Consider the following 19,921-nt stretch of genomic DNA (forward strand, 5'->3'; position numbering starts at 1 on the left):
AATATATTTTAAGTAATTATTATATAACTGCTTTTCAAGCCCGAGCTATCACAAAGGACACTGAGGCCATGACCATAGCCTTACACTGTGGTTCTCAACCATGGGTCTGAGGACCCCCATGGGCCTTTGATGCAGTGCCAGAGGGGCCCCCAAAAATGTGGAATCTTTTATTTTCACAATTTAATTCAAGAGAAAAGTGAGCCAAGGTTGAATGAATCAGTAAATAAAATACAGAAAAATGGTTTAATGTAAAAATATTCAAAGGATTTTGCATACTTCATGATACTGCTTTTTCTATGTAGAAATAAAAGTGGAAAAAGCTTGATTTTTATTTAGGCCCTCTGTTGGACTGTGTTTTTTCACCATGTAGCTGACATTTTTAAAAATGATATAATATGTTAAATCAGTAAGAATAAAAAGATAATCCGAATGTGAATTCAATTACCTGAGTTCTCTTAAATCTATTATGCTTTATAAAAAATATATATATATTTATACACACACACACACACACACACACACACACACATATGTAGAGATATATATAGATATATATAAGTAACAGTAGTGAATAGTCGTCAATTTTGTGATTCAGTTGTTCTTTACCGTGAATAATAATATATGGTTAAAGGATATAATAATAATAATAATGATAATCATAATAATTACTACTACTATTATTGCTATCACCATTGTATGTTTCATACAATAAATGTAGCACGATAAAAACATCTCGGCAAGGCAATACAGCACAATAGGGCATGCAAAAATAGTTTAAAACAAAAATGAAGCGCATAGAATAATACTATCATAAAATGAAGTATAGTGTCCATGTTTCCGACAGTACCTGAATGCAGCAGGAACATGCATGGTAACCGGGGCGGATCTATGTTTGATAGAGCTGGGCGTGGGCTCGACACTCCTCATCCCCTCTGCTTTCTGTGGAAGCACATTGTTCAACGCGGGCTCATTTTACCCATAACCAATGAATGCCTTGGTGCATTTTAGCCACTGAAAATTGAACACTTTATCGGAGAGAATACGGTGCAGATATCCTGAAGACGGCGGGAAGCGGACCAAGAACATTTTGTTTCCTACTGATTACAGCTGAGAGGCAACAGAGTTGAAAGATTTTTTTCTTCTTCCCGGCAGACGAAACGTCGCTTTTGTCGCTAATTAGACCTCTGCTTGTTGTAAGTATGCAGTACACATTCCTGTGTCCGAAATATGTCGGCAGTGACTGTTTTTTTGTGTAATGGTACCGCTTTAAAATGCTTTCAGTGTTTTGGGCACCGCTGGAGATTGCAGTTAAAACATGTTAGCTAGCTATCGTAACATTTTAATTCATGCCCGGCGAGGTTTGTCTGTCGAGGTCAATAACTCAGTAGTCTTCAGTCAGTCTTAGTCTTTACCAGGCCTGCATGTAAGGGGGATTTACAGAGGATATGCCTACACTTCAGCTTTTGCTGAATAAATATGTATTTTGATAAACAGTCTCCCTTGAGTTCGGGTGTTGTAACTTGGTTAGGGAGGAATAAGATGAGACCGCCGTGGATTTCCCCATCATTTTACTTTGAAAAAGAAACCGAAGGCATTTATATGAACAAGGTAATAAGGGGGAATTCACTTTCTGTGGCCTGTGTGTTTTTTTTTCCAGTGTGAAGATAATGTTGAGTATGAGGCTGCCGATAGTGGCCACACAGACGAGTAACGTTAGGGTGACGCCCCGTCACACTGAGTAAAAACTGAATGTATCACTGCGGAAGTTAGATTCCATTACAAGGCATTTAGAAAGCTGACTTTGGATTATGTTTTTCTCTATAAGCAGCAAAACTATTTAGCAGGTTTATACGGAAGAAGATAGCAAAGACAGCACTGATGTTTAATTGGCTATCACTTAAATCATGGCTACAGGGCAGCAGTACTCAACATACGGTCCGCGGACCAAATGCCCCACCCCCAACCACCACCACTACTATTTTCCAATTCACAATAAAAATCAAGTGATTCACACTGGAAATTGTTTTTGTACTCTTATAATACATATGATGTTAAAGTGCTTAAAAAAGCATCAAAATAGAAAAAAGTGCCAGCGGAGGATTCCCACACCCTCCGACAGAGGTCCTAGCTCAGCTCCCAATGTCCTAAAATCATGGAAATGTCCTAAAAACCCAGAAATGTCCTTAAATCCTAGAAACATCATTAAATCCTAGAGATGTCCTAACATCCTAGAGACGTCATCATATCCTGGAAACGTCCTAAAATCCTAGAAATGTGTCAGAATCCTAGAAATGTTTTAATATCCTGGAAACATCCTAAAATCGTGCAAATGTCCTAAAATCCTCTAAATGTCTTAAAATCCCTGAAATGCCCCAACACCCTAGAAATGTCTCAACATCCAAGAAAGCTTCTAATATCCTGGAAACATCCAAAAATTGTGCAAATGTCCTAAAATCCTCTAAATGTCAGAATATCCCCGAAATGTCCTAATTACTACAAACATCCTACAATCATAGAAATTTCTTAAAATTCTAGAAATGTCCTAAAATCCTAGAAACATGTATGGGGCCCCTGGAACTAGCTCCTGGCCTCCTGTCATTTTGCAAAGGTAATCCCCAAGCAAGGCAAGCTGAGTATCCCTGCTATAGTGGTTGTTAGATTAGAGCAGAAACAGTTTAGCCATCCCAAGCTGAGGTGAGTCTTTGGCAGAATTCATCGTGTTCATTATACAAAGTAATGGCAACGTTTTAGTTAGTGCCCTCAAAAAATGTTGACTTGTTGAAACAAGTTGAAACTTGTTGGCTTTTTGACGTATGATTGTATCTGAGTGCTGTCCACATGCCAGCTGCTTGTCCAACACATCACTAGTGCTGTACAAAACATCCAGTGTGTCTTAAAATTTCTTAATTTCTATTTCATATGTACTAGGCCTTAAAAGTCATTGAATAGTCTTAAATTGTAAATGTCTTTATTTCCAATAACATTTTATCAAATATTATTTTTCAGTTCTTCAATTTTCTGTGTGAAAGTCCACATTTCCGGTGTTACAAATCTTAAAACCTCAGACAGAGCCTAATACTCTTTTTACTTTATACTTCCACTCACCTGTTGGTGAAATATAAAGTAACCTAACTCACTCTAATAACCATACTTCTACATTTAACACGATTTATCCAAAAATTTGTCTATTTGTTTTTTTGTTTTTGCTATTAAAAAGCATTAAACTGAAGTGTCTGATAGCTGTAGACACCCTGAACATCACATGTTCTGTGACCATATTAAGGAGGTCCAGTGTCAGTTGTGTAAATTTGACATCGCTGTGTCCGCGGTGGTCAGAGTGAAGGCAAGAATTCGGGCAGCTGGAAACAGCTGGAGGTAGTCCAGCCAGTGATAGAGGTGTGATGTTAATCTCTCGTCCCTTTCTCTGAACAGCTGTAGCCTGGGTGGTGCCCAGCTGCATGCCAAAATAAACGTGACTCCTTACAATACCAAGAATTTACAAATTGCAATTTTTCATAAAGCTTTCACGTGGAGAGTTTTCATTTGTTAAATGCGTCGCTTTTACTCCTTTTACAAAAACATGGAACCCATACCTATTTTGAACCATTCAGAGCATTGAAAATTAAATTGGTTCAGAGCCTGAATAGTTAGTTCTCAGCCGGAACCAAAAAATATCAGGTTTTCTTCGACCTGAAGTGAGAACTGTGACAACAGTGGGCGTCACATATTCTAAAGGTTGCAAAGAGAGGATGGAGAAGGCAACAATGGTCTCATTAATTGTTGGTTCATGCCTTTTTTGTGGTACAAACAAATATCTTAAAACAAAAGTTTGCAGTCTGGCAATCAATGTAATTGCGATTTTGCTATGATGTTTGCTTCCATTGTGCATTGTGCAAAGCCCTCTGTTGATGATGCATCCGTGATTATAATGATTCCATGTAAAAAAACGATGGAAACGCAGGCTGATTTGCTAGATAGCACCAAGGTCCAAGAATTTGGGACCAAAACGGTTCAAGAACCGGAGCTAATTTGATGGAAAAGAGGTATTTTAAACTTACAGTTTGCTCAGGATAAGCTCTTGTGTATATGTTTGAAATATTTTATGGGCATGTTTTATATTAAGCACAGTCCGTCTCCTGATTTGATATTGTTGTTGTTTTTAGGTCTTTAGGTTAGGGAGGTTATTTATTATCTGGAGACCAGACTCTACATTTGGTTGGGTCTTCTGCAGGTTGACTGGCAGCAATGTGACCAAAGTATGTTCTCTGTGTGCAGTGTTATCACATGCACTCACAAACTAAAATAAATGCACAAAATTCTTCTTATTGCAAAAAAAAAAAAGACCACTGATGGGTTTTGGGGTGGTTGGTGTCCGATAAGCCCCATGGCTCCTCTAACTGGCAGGCCTTTGTGTGGAGGTCAGCCGGCCTTTTCATCTCTGCTGCTGCCTCCACCATCTCACCCTACCCAACAAGCTGAAAGGATGACCCAGTGGGGAAAAGGTCACTTGTACTCCAGCGCCTTTAAGAGCAGCTTGTTTAAGCATGCACAGATGCACACAGAAACTGTTAATATAAATGTTTGTAGGGTAGAAAATGTGAGGAGGAGGAATTGTTTATTGAAGGATTTTCTCTCAAGATTCTCTTTGAGCAAAATCATAGTTTCATTCATGTTTCGATATTTTCTCTGGCTTCCTACCCCAGAGGAGGACTTAAATGGATAGTGCTGTTTTAAAGGGATAAAGTGTAACAACTAGAGTTCATAGACTTCATAAGAATTGCTTAGAGTCCTCAATAACTTGTGTTTCATTGGCCTCAGAGAGCAGAATAGTGATTCCTCAGCTGCCGGTCAACACTTATGTTTGGATGCCGTTTAGGAGGATGATGTCATTGGAGAGCAGTGGGAGGGTGCAGTGGGCTACCGGGGCTCCAGGATGGGTCTTGGAGTCTCAGTATTCGACCATGATACCTCCCTAGAGAGGGTCTCCTTACCATCATTGCTCCATTAAAAATCTATTATCTCTGCAGTGGGCTTGTGGCTCTGCCAGTATGGATCCTTTAACCAATTAAGAACTTTAATGGAGAGCAGGATGCATGTTGAGGAAGATGGCCATTCATATGCCCTCCTTCTTGCATCATATGTTTTGAAGTGATGGATTTGTTTTCCATGTAGGAAAAAGTAAAGGGATGGTTGTTGGCTGTAGTTATCAGAGCCATGCTGCTGAATTAGTAGGGTCGACCCCTCTCTCCTGTGGTTTTATATGCCATTGGCATATAGTAAGAGTAGCCCTCACCCTCCCTCCCTCCCTCACCCTCAGCCACTCTCCTTCCATCACCCCTCTTGCTGCTCTGTACTTGCACCCTCCGTAAGCTGTCATGTAAGATTATCCTCTTGGTCCAGGCAGGGCTCTTGGGTTTCAAAACGAACTGTTAATTTCCCAGGCTGGAGGTGGCGGGCTATAAATAACTCTAAACACAGACATACTGTATAGAGCTCCTTGATCAAAAGGGGAACAGCTTTGCAAGATTTGGGAGACTTTGGATTGGAATAAGTCACCAACTTTAAGATGACACTGCAGCTACAGCCTGTCTCAGAGTCATGATTGTAACAGTGGTTTTAGGGAAGTTTGCTGTGTTCACCTCTGATGAGCTGCTGTGTAAGAACATGCCATGTTGCTGCAGGATTATTACTTTATTCAGGGATGTATATTGTATGATAATTGGAACATGCATGCCATCATCGTGGTTTTACAGGTTGTGCATGTGCAAATTTGGCCAACTGATGTAGGTCTTGGGCCATTATGGAGTGAATAGGTTAACCATGCACTGTCAGTAATTATATGAAAATCAGGACAGCAGACAAGAGCACCGCTATAGAGGCAGGATAACCATCTGTGTGTGCAGAACAAAAGAAACGAAGGCAAAAAGTTCTCATGCTTTGTCATGTGTGGATGAAATATGTGTGTATATTAATGTGTTCGCTGATAATTATCATCTTCAGCATCTGTGTCCTCATGCCTCCTCTCTATCTGCTCAAAAACCAGCTCTGTATGAGCCTCAACTGACAACAAGTGTCTCTGAGAAAGGGACAGCATCACTGTCAATGATTAATTTTGCTATTCATCTCCATATGTATGTGTGGATTATTAATCAGCTGCTGACTTGGCCTAGTTTGAGAGAAGATGGCATGGCTGTCTGTTTTGCTTCCTCCAGTCTCCCAGTAGCGGGCACGGGTGTGTTGAATTAGCATTTTAGGTTGTAAATTTCAATCGTTTGGCAGGTGTACACTTGAGATCTGGTTATGTAGAAGAACCGCAGCAACCAACCGTGTCAGATTCTGGAGAGCTGTGCGTGTGTGAGAGAGTGCAGGTGTCAATCTTTTTTTGTTTTTGCTTGTGTACATGTGTCCTACATTTTCCATCTTTACTGCTCAGCAGTTTAATTTAGTGCACTTAAACAGCATGAAAATTAATTAACTGATTTAAGTTTTGGCACATTTTGATCTGTATTGGTTATTAAGATGCATGTCATGATCAGCATTTATCATTGCCTTATGAGAGTAGTGAGAGAGCCCTGATGTATAAATTAAGTTTGGGTTCGGTTTAGGCCTGGGCAATATATCGATATGTCACATGGTGGTTTGAAAGTAGATATCATTTTAGGTTTTGGATATCGTAAAATAGTAAGGGTTGTCTTTCTTTTCAGTAAAGTGATGTCAGTTTCTTAACTTACCAGCCTGTTCTAGCTGTTGGTTTATTTGCCTTAAATAAAATAAATATTTAGAGAAAGCACCAATAGTCAACCCTACAATATGTTGCAATATCGATATTGAGAAATTGGTCAAATTTGAAATTTGTGTTATTTGATTTTCTCAATATCGCCCAGCCCTAGTTAGGTGTGTATGCTGGAAGAATTCAGAAAATCTGATTAACCAGTAACCTAAATATTACTTTTAAGTGTCATTTCCACAAAAAAACCTGCTAACACATGTAAAATCTAGCTTTTTAATGGGATTGGAATGTGCACAATCTGCATTCACACCTGGGTTAAATGACTCTGCTGTTGACATGTATATTTATTGCCTCTGGCTCCGATCCGCATTGACAGGAACATAACACCCAAGTGAACCTGCTAATTTCAGCTCCTTAACTGGTGAAATGCAACGACGCGCCTTCACTGATTACCGTCCGTCTCCACCTAAGCAGCTAAAACATCAATCCAAGTTAGTCTGCTCGAGTTTGAAAGAGAGACTGAATAATTAAGAGACATATAAAGTAAAGTAGCCACCGTTAAGTATTTGCAGACCTGTGTTCCTGCTGCTGTTCACTGTTAACCTGTTTTCCAGCCTGTGTGTGATGTCAGACTGACACAACAACAACACCCACACACACACACACACACACACACACACACACACACACACACACACACACACACACAGATAGGCAGACTCATCTGCTGCAGTGCCATGTACACAGATCTGTTACTGGCAGTGGGAATGCAGTCTAGAGCCTATTTTTAGCAGGTTTACCTGCGTTTGAAAAACCTGCATGCACGTGCTAATTTTAAAAAAAGAAAAAAGGGGTTGTTTTTGGAAAGGGGTATTATTGTACAGCTCAATCTCACAGATATTTCGTGTTACGTGTTAAAACCATTACTCAATTAATGAATTAGGAGACTTACAGAAAGTTAATCTACATTCATTTTTCATATTAAATATTTGTAAAAGCAATTTATCAAGCAAAATTACTTACTGAAGTACAGCTAGACCAGTACTAGATTTTTGAAGCTGATGCTAACCTTTCAGAGTTTTAAAAAGACCTGGTATCAATGTATGAAGCGATTTTCATTGAAAACAGAAAATAAACAAATATTTATGATATTTTTATGTAATGTGAGTAAGAGATCTATTGAGTAAGACATTTTACAGTTAAGAAATAATCTCATTTAACACTCATGTCGAATTACTATATCATTGCGAAACCTTTTATAAAATACCTCAATCTTTGGTGTTTTTATTATCTGAAAAATCTGCCAATGTCTTTGTGTCTTTGCTAACATTAATCTATAATAAAATAGACAAAGATATTGAATTATTGATACTGAATATTTAAAACAGTTTCAGTACTCATTTTCTCAGTGTCAGATTTCCCTGTGGTATCAAAAATGTTATTGTATATTGTTATTTTTCAAGGTATTGTATTCAAGTTAGAAACTCCAGTATCTTGACAATACTAGTTGTAGTCCTAATAGGTGACGGCACTCTTATCACTCCCTAAAGTCCACTCTCTCTTAGCCCAATGACCAGTCTATAAGTGAACACCTTATTTGTGTCCATGTTGTTTGCATCACATTAAACTGGCCCTTATGTGAATCCCTGCCCTGTTTTAAGCCTTCAACCAAAGGTGACCCAGCGTCTGTCTGCCCTGCACAAGTCTCTCCGAACAGCTGCTGTTTATTTGGTTAAAGGAGGCTGTGAGGAGCGAGGCTGGCTCTGCAGCTCTGCCACAGTCTCTGTACTCCAGCCAGGGCGAGCTGCACTGTGTACCAGGTTGATTTATTTACAGTGAGGGAAAAGGAAGCTAAATGTTTGGCCACAAGATTGAGGGGTCAGGATAATTCCCTTCCTGTTGTGCTTGAGAATTATAGCAGCGAGGGTGTTTTTACAAGGAGGCTGTTGTTGATATTGGTAACGGTGTTTAGAGCTACCTGTTCCATTAAAGGCGAGCAGTGGCTTACGGCATCAAGGATGAGTTGCAGGAACATGAGTGTGATTGAATGAGAGCAGTTAAATGGCTGTGTCTTCAGTAAGCAAATCTGCTTTTCTGTCAATCATTAACATCAGTGAGCCAGTCGTAGTCTTGACTAATCTTGGTCTGCCCCTTCCTCAGCACAGTCTCACACACATCTCATACACAAGTCCTTTTTTATAGACTTGCATGCAGTTATTACTAATACTCCACCACGCCTAGACACAAATATAATCATGTCAGTAACTCTTGACTCCAACTGACTGAATTGGCTTTATACGTTTAGTTTTCTTTGGATGCTTTGCATGAAACTGTCCAGACTGTGTTCTTGTCACCTGTTACTCCTCTCTTTCTACAGTTCCAGTTTCAAGATTTACTCCAGCTGTGTGCGTGTGAGTGTGTGTGTGTGTGTGTGTGTGTGTGTGTGTGTGTGTGTGTGCGTGCGTGCGTGCGTGCGTGCGTGCGTGCGTGCGTGCGTGCGTGCGTGCGTGCGTGCGTGCGTGTGTGTGTGTGTGTGTGTGTGTGGGGTCCTTTGGGAGATAAAGCACAAGATACAGGGTGTGTATGTGATCTGCTAAGGCTGGCAAAAGCATGGATGTTGGCTTCTCTATAGTGAGCAAGGACTCAGGAGTTTGCCTATCAGAGGTACATGCAGTGCATTTTCTGTTAGGGATGACAGTCGGTGCCCTAGAGAAGGTAAAACAGCATATGTGACCCGTGGTGCTCATAAACTCCTGACAGATTGATTACACACTCTAGCAGGTGGTGCAGGTTAGTGATTTTCTTCTTGAGCTCACTTAAGGAACATTCAGCAAAGTGAGATGCTGTCAATGAACAGGCTGAGATATTTAACCCCACCTGACCTTATTTCACTCTGAACTGCGAGACATGAGACAGACCACTTTTGAGGAAGAGAAATTTTTGGCGGTTTAGGGTGTTAGGGTGGTACAGATGTAGATAGTGGTGTCTAACACAGTATAACATGATTTATACATCATTACTGCAGGTTTGTGTTGAAAATGGCAATGACACTGTTGAATCAAATTTAAAGTATGAATGTGTAAAATGTTTGAGTTTTTCTGTGAAACAGAAAGGGAAACTATACCTCTGAGACGTACAGGGATTTCAGTAATTTTCTTCTGAACTCTTCTTCTACTGTATACTATATCAGGAGATGACATCGCTGTGATGACATCAACTAACCAGTCACTGTTGTCTGCAGGATGTCAAACTGAAGCTACAAACACGGGAGGCTTCTGCGGTTTCCACTGCCCCCCAGCTGACTTTACTTGTGGTTCGCCATAGGTTTGGTCACACCAGCCCTAAAGTTGTGTCTTATTTAACCCAGCAAAATCTCTATGAGAGCTTCATGTCTTTTTTACTCTGACTCATCATGCGCCATCATGTCTACCACAGGGTTGGCATCTGTTCATTTTTAAGTCATCGATTTGGTAACTTTGTGGGCAAATTTGCAATAAGCTGAGTCACACTTTGCCACTGTATAAAATGGAAACACCCATATGACTACTTTTGCTACCCGTTGACTCAACATGCCTGGAATTTCACTGGCCAGCAGTGTTGTAGGGTGTAGGGTGGTGGTGATGACAAAGGTTTGGTGCCAGTGTGTGTGTCTTTGTATTCCCTTGTGTCTATGCATGGACATACACGTGTGGTTCCAGCTGACTCGATAGTTGGCATTGTGAGAGCATAATCGGCATTTTCTGCAAATTCTGATATTTTTTGAGCGTGGTCTCTTTGGTAAAATCTGGATTCTTTTTTATTTTTTCCATCACTAACCTCCACTATTATTAATGTCAGTGTTAAATGCTTTTAATGTATGATTTCTTAGATGTTTAACACTAGAATGCACATCTAAAGGCAAAAAATGTCTTTTAAGATTGACAAATTTCCCATAAATTCTTTGATGATTTAAGCAGAATTTTGCATGTTCTTCCAAGTCAAAATTACGTTTTAAATATCACCTGTCCATGTTGGATGTGCTTGACTTTTCATTTTCTACTTCAAGATAACCTCTGTGCATAAATGTATGTCAGAGTGATGTTTACCTGTGTTGTGTAAGTTTTAGCCAACAGAAAATGGATATAGCTTATGTTTTCTCAAGAGACCGACATGTTTCTTTAATAACATGCCTTGATTTATAGTCAGGGCAGCCCTGTTGCATCGACTAGACCTCTTAAGTGGGTTCAGTGGGTCCATAGGGGACAACTGCAGGCACACCTGGAGTCATAAAATCATCCCTTAGGCCTCTCATTCTGTTGCTATGGATGATCCCATGGAAGAAGCAAGGCAAACCAACAAACAATTCACAGCATAGCTTTGTTAGCAATTATGATTGTTGACAGAAAAAATGGTGCAAATCTGCAAATTTTGCACATTTTTACTCTTTGAAATCTTTGTCTTCAGCGTGTTCCTGTCACTGCTCTATTTTTGTGATTTTTAATATTTGATATTTTTGAACTCTGGCATCTGTCACCTTGGGTTCAAAGTTAGACATCAGTAATGCGAAGCCTGAGTGATGAGGACCAGTCTGCCAGTGTCATGCCCCTTCTTTTTCTCCCTTGCTGCCTCTGTAGCTCTCCCTCTCACATACACACACTCTCTGCTGCTCACACAGAGCGGGAGAGCATTGGAACATTGAGTACCTTCAGCACATTTTTCACATTCCCCTTTGAGGGTCTCAACCTCAGCCCCCACTACACACACACACAAAAAAACCACTAATGTTTCTCACCACTGGGCAGCAACGTTTTTGGACCACATCATGAGAGTCCAGTGACAGAGCGCAGCTTGTCAGAGCTCTGTGTTTGTCTGCTGTCCAGTCTTGGCAATGTGTTTGTTTCTTGTCAGACTGCTAACCTCCACCTTTCTTTCTCCCTTTCTTTTCTCCAGCAGTGGTGTCTGTGGTGAGCAGCAGCGGCAAAGATGACGGAGTACAAGCTGGTGGTGGTGGGAGCTGGAGGCGTGGGCAAGAGTGCACTCACCATCCAGCTCATCCAGAACCACTTTGTGGATGAATATGACCCCACCATAGAGGTATGACTCTTTTTTGCATGCTCTTCACATTGCTCCTGTGGGAGGCATCTTGGGTGTTGGGTGGGAATGTAGACGAGGGTTATTTAAAATGTTCAAAAAAATAATAATTTCCAGCTCCCCTGGAATTGTGTGGTTGTCCACCACTTTTAGTGTGATGTGATGTGATAGAAGTTCATGCATTAATCTACATGTTGTATACAAACATCCAGTCCCTCAGTCCCTGCTGAAAAGTATTGCTTGTATCCTACTGACATGACAGCTCTGTCTAAATCAAGTTAATTTAATTAAGTTAATCGAATGTCTGTGGCTATTCTCCAAACCATCCAGCTTGAAGAAATTCCAAATTTGCCTTTTAAGAATAAATATTTACTCCACCCCTCTGTGATTCTTATAGTTTCATGAAAACAAGAAAAAGATTGCAGACATTGCAAAGAGGAGAGTGCAGCCAGTGAGAATGTTTTCTCCTCTCTTTTTCTCCCTCTCTGTCTCTACACTCTCCCTCTCTTTCTCACCACGCCTGCCTCTGGCCAGACAATGTCCTTTTTGTGTATTTGCATTCCTGGCCCCTATGCTCTAACAAACAAAGGGACGGCACTCCATGTTTTTGTGGCTGCGTGTTGGAAGGCTAAACATTGGCTCCAATACCCTGCTCCTCTGATCTCTAGATGTGCATTTGAAGTGGACAGGGAATTAATGGATACCAGTCATACCCGTTTCCATACGAACATATACCTAAAACTTCTTTTTTTGAATTTCCACTGCAGACAGTATTCTTAAATGTAGCTGTGGTTTTTACCAGTGTTCAGAGTCTCTGTTGCAATCAATGGGATATTTAAAAATAGCAGGTTTGTGGTTTAAGCATTGAGTCCTTTTTGTGCAAGAGTGCTGTTTCTCTATTGACCAATCAACAACTGCAGTGTTTCTAGCTTCACCTTTTAGTATTGGCTCAGTAGGGTTGAATAGTGAACTACTTTTAAGGGCACCAGCCAAATTATGTCAGTACTTCCAAGCACCTACTAACATTAAATCAGTCGGTACAAAATTACTGTTCCTGAGAGCACACCTGATTGAGAACGAAGCACAGCGTGCTTTGTGGCAGAGACAGCAGAGCTGGAAGCACCGCGAAGTGCCCTAAAGCTGTGAAGCCACCCGCTGAGCTCCGTCAACTTTCCTAGCGAGCTAAAACTATTACTGCAGTACAGTACAAATAGCATGAATAGTAGATCAGAATGGTTCTATTCCACATCCACAACTTCTGATGATGGAAACACAGAAATAAGCATTCTGATGTGTAATGAACTGAATTGAACCAGTCTGCTTGGTGGAAACAAGGTTTTTGTGTATGGACATGTTGCTAAGCACCGAGTGGCCAAGGATGTAACAACCTCAATGACCCACATTTGCCTCACATTCCACCTGAACCATCTGCTTTGTGTCTCTCTTTTGTCACAGGTGGCTCACTCACATATTTTTTACCACCTCGCTAAATGTTGGCCTCTCTCCCTTTTTCTACAGGACTCGTACAGGAAACAGGTTGTGATTGACGGGGAGACCTGCCTGCTGGACATCCTGGACACTGCAGGTCAGGAGGAGTACAGCGCCATGAGGGATCAGTACATGAGGACCGGGGAAGGTTTTCTATGTGTCTTTGCCATCAACAACACAAAGTCATTTGAGGACATTCATCAGTACAGGTGTGTGTAAGAGTGAAGCAAAGTAGGAGGGTTTGGGTGTAGGGATGCAGGGGCATCACAAATCATGACATTGTGCGCTATGAAATCTGTCGTTGCACGTGTGTATTCACCAGTCCGATCACAGATGGTCAGACAGAAAGTCATTTCTGGTAGTTCTCTTGTAAGGTTGTGTGTTTCTGTAAATGCAGTGTGTGTTGCAGGGACTGCCACGGGGTCTCGACAGAGAGGGATATGTATACGTATGTGTGCCAGCTCTCTGCAGTAGTTGGGATGATGTCATGCTGTAGCGTTTAACACGGCTAAAGAAAGCTTAGCCCCCAACTGGAGGATTACAGCACGATGCCAATGAAATCGATCCTGACTCAATTAGAGGAGCGGGAGAGAGGTAGCACTTTCAAGGACAGGAAAGGAGACGAGGAGGGAGGGGGAAGAGATTCAGCTGGAGATGACAGTGTTCTCTCTCTTTGCCACATTTTGTCTTTCTCATCACATTAGACACCCACTTGCCAGTGTTGCACGTGGCAAGTAAAAAAAGGCTGCATATTAACTCTGCTACCTTCTCTACAGATTTGAAGAGGGTTTTTTTCTGAGTTCCTTACACATGTTTATTTGACTTGCTGCCATCTCAGCCCAGCCCTGTTTTTTACACCTGGCTTTAACACAACTGCTAGTATCACTGTGAAATCATTATGCAAGTTGTGAAATTGTGCATGGATCTTTGGTTGAATGCTGAAATAGGTGGTGGCCCAGTTAAAACTCTGGAGTTACTGAAAGATCTGTTCCGTATATTACTGGCAAAAATAGTCAGGCATTTTAGCAAAACCTCTGCTCCCCTGTTGGCACATACTGGTTAGTACCTGCTTAAAACTTGGCGGTGCATTTTGATTCTTTTTTCTTTCATGTGAACCAACTAGCAGTATTATACCGATTGCACCAAGTATGTTTTTCTGGTGTTTGCTGGAATCTTTTACATTCCTGTTGACTTAAAATACCTGCCTCACCAGTATATTACAAGGCAGTGGTCTAACAGGGGACCATGTCTGTTGTGACATCAAGAGCAACTGTGGCCATGAACACCATTGGCATTGTTGACTGCAGATGGGCAGGGCTGACTGTAGCGGATGCATCCTGCTGTACTGTGGCTTAGGGAGAAGAAGGGCCGAGCTGATAGATTGATCTGACCCACTCCTCTCACTCAGTTCCCCCTGACTGCCTGGCGGTTGGCGCTGGCTGCTGTAGTGATGAGGTAATGCTGTTCGCCGCCTGCCTGTTGTCCATCCCTCCCCCCTCCTTCCCTTCCTCTCCACCTCCCTCCTTCAGCAGTGCAGCACAGCCCAGCACCGGCAGGGCCCCGGCTCTTCCTCAGGGTCCTAGAGCTCCCTGGGTGGTTGGCTCTCCAGCGGTGGAGCTGCTGTTGTTTATGAAGCAGGGAGGATCCCGGACAAGAGATATGTCACTTTGATTAAATGCAGTGCCTGGGTTGGATTAAGGAAACAGTAAAAGTTTTGCAATTAAATGGCTGTTTCTCTTGTTTTGTGGTTCACAGAGAACAGATTAAACGTGTAAAGGACTCAGACGATGTTCCCATGGTGCTTGTGGGAAACAAATGTGACCTCCCGGCACGCACAGTGGACACGAGGCAAGCCCAGGAACTCGCCCGCTCTTATGGCATCCCTTATATTGAGACCTCTGCCAAAACACGACAGGTAGGTTGTAAACAAGAAGCACACCCCCACAATAAAATACATACACCTCCTGTCTCTCTCCCTCTATCTCTGGTATTTGAAATTACCTTTAAGTTTGACTTATGTTTAATTTTTTTCTCCCATCTTTGCAAACCACAAAAGATACATTTGAAGCATCTCTGTGCTGCACCATACTGTAAACAAATTATGACAGTGTTCTAGTATGGGCTCTGTAATTTTACATTTTGCGTGTGTTTTAATGCACATGAAGAGCAGTGGATGGCCCGCGGTGTGATGTGATTTATGTTGCTTGAAACATTTTATTATGCCGCAGGCAATGACTCACAGCCAGGTTACCTTGGCTTGAGAATAGTGCTACAGTATTTGAAAGGCTTCATAAGGACAAGTCGCCGCACAGCTCCCACTGTCTCTGAGTCACTGTCACACGTTATGAAGGTGCATACAGACTATGGCATTCATCATTGAACCCGCAGAAAGACTGTCATTCAAACAGATGAGCATTTTTTTTAGTCATTATGATTTCTTGAGTAACAGCATCTGAAGTATCAGTGTTGCCATGGTGATGTTGCCAGGCCTCTCACTGGCGACTACACCTGAGAGGTTTTCTGTCAGTTATAAGGTGTGCGTGCAGTCTACACCACCTGGAACTGACCATTGTATGTGCCGAGATTTATTCGTGACCTTTCTGTGTTTGCAGGGAGTCGAGGACGCCTTCTACACACTGGTTAGGGAGATCCGACAGCATAAGCTGAGGAAGCTGAACCCGCCTGATGAGAGCGGTCAGGACTGTATGAGCTGTCGCTGTGTGGTATCGTGATGCAGGTGAGACACAGAAATTTCTCTTTCTTCTTTTATAGCTACATAGCAATATGGGAAGTCTTCTAATTGCTCTGTTTTGCACGTTTCCTACAGATCATTGAAAAATTGTAAAAGGCATTGGATTTATTAATTACAAAATAAGACCTTAATTGATTTTCAAATGTCTTTAATCGACCTTTTAAAAAGGACATGGAAATGAATAGTGGGATTTTATGAATTATCTTTTATCTTTTTATGAATTTGAGTTGTAAAATCTCAAAAAAATGTTGACATTTATTTTTTTCTTAATGCTCTTTCTTAAATAATTTACAGAATACGTCCTGCATTAATGTCATGTAGATCAGAAAAGGAGAACCAAATACCCCAATTTTGTTAAGGCAATGCATATAGGCCTCTGTGTATTTTATGCAATAAGTTTTTCAAACTTGGCACAATGGGCATCCCACCCTGTATGCTGAAATGATATGACTGTCCATTGTAGATGGAGCCATATTTTGCTCAGCTTGAACTCCTCATTATGTTTTAGTTTTCCCAGAAATATAAATTTAACGGCACTAACGTCTGTCTCCCTTTTTTGTGATTTCAGCTTTCCAGCTGACTGTTGCACGTCGAGAAGAAATGCTACAGATTGTAGCGGCAGCATGGACTTAAAGATAGAACGATAAAACAACTCAATGATGAAATATAAACTTTTTTTCAAAAAGAGGATGATTGAAGCAAAAGCTCTCAAGGAAACCACCAGAGCTGACTGAACCATAGACCTTCATGGAAAGGAGGATTTGGACTGTTGCCTAAGTGGCTACCAGAACTGGCCTGGTCCAGTCCCTTTTCTTTTTTTGTTTGGTCCACACATCGACCTGTGAGCAACTCCACTAATGACTTTATGTCAACTCAAGTGTGGTCTCGCTGGGTAGTTCAACAAGTTTCCTGCTAACTTATTGTTTTCAGTCTCAACACTGGTCCTAAAGGGGGTGTCTCTCCCTCCACTCTCCCCACCTTGAAATCCTAATTCCACTCCCCCTGCCTGCCCACTGGAAGGACTGACTGACTTAAATGGAAAGGACTGGAGGATGTTCAGTTACCCAAACCCTTCTCACATAAACAACCCCACATCTAACTCCACCTGTCTTTTGGTTTCCCTGGAATGGCTGTGTAGTCCCTTCTTTATTACTGGATACAGGGGGTGGAGGCTGACATGGGAATGACCTTAATATGTTGTTTGCCTAGCTGTACAAAATCTTTGGTTTTGTTTTTGATATGGAACATTTTGTTTGTGATCGAAGAAGTCACAGCAATATGTGAGCGAGGGTGTTTATTACACATGGCACCTGGTTTGACATTTTTCACGACCTGCCCAATGTAGTTGGAATTCCTCTCGGGATAGAAATGTTGGATGGAGAATATAAAGATAGATGAATTTCCAGAATGCAGCTGCCTCCTCTCCTTTCAGATGTTTTCTTTGCTACAGTTAAGAGTTGTCTTTGTGGAATAATAATAGTAATGGCTAGTGTACGTAGGTTCTGGTGCAATAGGATTCTTTACTGTCCAATTTACACAAAGTATTGGGAATAAACCACCTCTCGTTGCTACTTGTTTTACTTTGGATAAGGAAGGAGGGGTACTGTGCATGAAAATGTAGTTGTCTCTCAAGTTGCTAAAGCTGGAGAGGTTGCTTGTAGAGTATGAGGACACCTCTGCACTTGTGCAATTATACAATGATAGGTTATTGTTTTCAACAAAACAACAACCAGTTGATTTTTCTTGCATTTCATTTCAGTAGCTCTATGCTGTACAACTCTTATTTGCTACGCAGTGATAACAGCATTGCAAGAATCACTCCATGTGGATATTAAGGCTCAGGAATCAGGGTCCAGGAAAGTCTCATGTGACAGTCCTGGACAATAGGGTTAAGGATGTCACCAGTTAGCTTTGCAGAGTGTAACGCACAAGTCCTGCCTCAGAGTCGAACTTCAGTTTTTCCACACACCACGCTACCCTCAAACCGCTCCTCTTTTCTCTGCCACCTCAGCTCAACAACGGAACAATATCAGTTCAGGTGCTAATCATGTCAGAATCCATAGTTACTGTATATGTGGGACTATTGTTTGTAATAGGTGATGGATTTTGGGTTATGGGAGTGAATCGCTTTTGTTTCTTAATACTGACTAGCTTGTGCTCTCCACAATAATTTGCTGCCTAAATGAAAAAAGACTGCTCGGTGTTTACGTTGCCTTATCTGTTAGCTAGACTGTATGTACCTCACGTATGCAGCGAGCTCTACCTGAGACGATTATGTGTTCTGTTGGCTGCATTGTTTTGTTTATGTTTGATTATGTGTGCAACTAAAAAAAAAAACAACCTAGAAGTGTGTTGAATTTAGATATGCGCTGTATAGAATTTGAAAGACAAGGCAAGCCCCTGAAAACACTACACTGATTTTTAAAAAAGGGTTCTTTAATGGCATTTGCGTCTGAAGAAGACTGAAAAACAGCAGTTTTAAAGCCCAGTATAAGCCACGTTGTCTTGCTCTCATGTTGATATTATGTTTCAGTCCCGTTAGATTGGACCATGTGGTAGTGATTACGAGAAATTGTTACTTTGAGTCCAAATTATACTTAAACAGTTCAGAAAATGTTTCATGTATGATAACGTATGGAGTCCCAGATACTACAGGCAGGTTTTAACAAGCTTCAGATGCAAACCTCAAAGACATCTTCCATGAAAGATATAAAATGTTATTTTGCCATTTTCTCCTGTGAAGGAAAACCAAATCTTTATTTCTGACCTAATGGATTTTGTACAGTTGAAAGTTTCACTCAAAACATGGCTTAAAGAACTGTTTGGATGATAGTGGCCAAGTTGTTTTTATCAGTCAGTCGTTCTTTTTTTCTGCTCAGAGGAAGGATATGAACTGTGAATGTGTTTGAGTCTTTAGATATTGTCTGAAAGAAGCCTCGTGTTTAGATTTTACAACATTGAAATCATTTCAGCGGATGATCTTTGGTCCCATTTTTGGCTGTGTTGTTCCTAACTTTTATTTTTCACCTATTGTACTTAAACCTTTAAAAGGAAAAGAAGAGTGTGGCGTTTGTAACCTGCAATTACAGTCCTGATCGTACGCTTGTCCTCTCCCCGTCAACCTTTTAAACAGTACATCCATGATAATAATACATAGAATTCCACAAATCTGTGTTCAAATTCCCGTTTCATTAGAATATTGGCGTCATGTTGCCACAGGGACACTCCAGCCAGCAAAACCACAAGTATACACGTCAGAAAACCTGGTGAGCATGACAAAGACTGTATGGACCACTGGGAGTTTTGCACAAGGATACAGTGGGCTCAAGGGCTTGTTTCTCCCTAGCAAACTGTGGACGAAGGTTTGGAAGGAATTTGTGAAAATGTCAACTGTTTAGCTATTTAAGATGTATTTACTCTTTGAAAATGTGGCAAATGTATTGCTGGACAGGAATAAAGATGTCAAGATGAAACTGTGTCTTTGGTCCCTTTAACATCTAACTTTCACATCATCTCAAATTTGAGGTTTGCTGCCACCTACAGGCTGTTTCATGTATCATATTTCAGAGTAGGACAAAGGGGACAAAATTTCAGAAAAACACAAAATAAGTGAATGTTCAAAGGACAGTCATAAAATGTGTTTACACAGGAGTTTTACCATCAGCAGTGCTATTAACACAAGGTTTTCAGGAAGTAAAGGCAGACCTGTTTTTCTTTCAGCAATCTTGAACCATTTCAATGACCAAAGAAAAAAAAGATTGTTAATGATTCCCTCATAGATAAACTGTGTCTAAAATTAGTATTTTGTGTAAATTGGTGTCTTTATCAATTCATTGAACATTTGGTAGATATTTGCCTCGCTATACAACTGATGTGTGATT

General features: G+C 41.0%; 1 protein-coding gene across 2 annotated transcripts; it reads left to right on the forward strand.

The window, feature by feature from the left end:
* Positions 1 to 910: 910 nt before the first annotated feature.
* Positions 911 to 19,513, forward strand: LOC121949870 (GTPase HRas). 2 transcript variants are annotated; one of them, XM_042495688.2, is made up of 6 exons: positions 911 to 1,193; positions 11,663 to 11,803; positions 13,319 to 13,497; positions 15,044 to 15,203; positions 15,901 to 16,025; positions 16,609 to 19,513. In XM_042495688.2, the coding sequence occupies exons 2-5, from the start codon at positions 11,693 to 11,695 to the stop codon at positions 16,018 to 16,020; spliced, it is 570 nt and encodes a 189-aa protein (XP_042351622.1). In that variant the 5' UTR covers positions 911 to 1,193; positions 11,663 to 11,692; the 3' UTR covers positions 16,021 to 16,025; positions 16,609 to 19,513. The 2 variants fall into 2 exon arrangements, with proteins under 2 accessions (XP_042351622.1, XP_042351621.1); XM_042495687.2 differs by having other exon boundaries at positions 912 to 1,193; positions 11,660 to 11,803.
* Positions 19,514 to 19,921: the final 408 nt, after the last annotated feature.

The sequence above is a fragment of the Plectropomus leopardus genome, chromosome 7 (assembly GCF_026936395.1).
Source record: "Plectropomus leopardus strain MGB_pleo_1.0 chromosome 7, ASM2693639v1, whole genome shotgun sequence".
Taxonomy (NCBI): Eukaryota; Metazoa; Chordata; class Actinopteri; order Perciformes; family Serranidae; genus Plectropomus; species Plectropomus leopardus.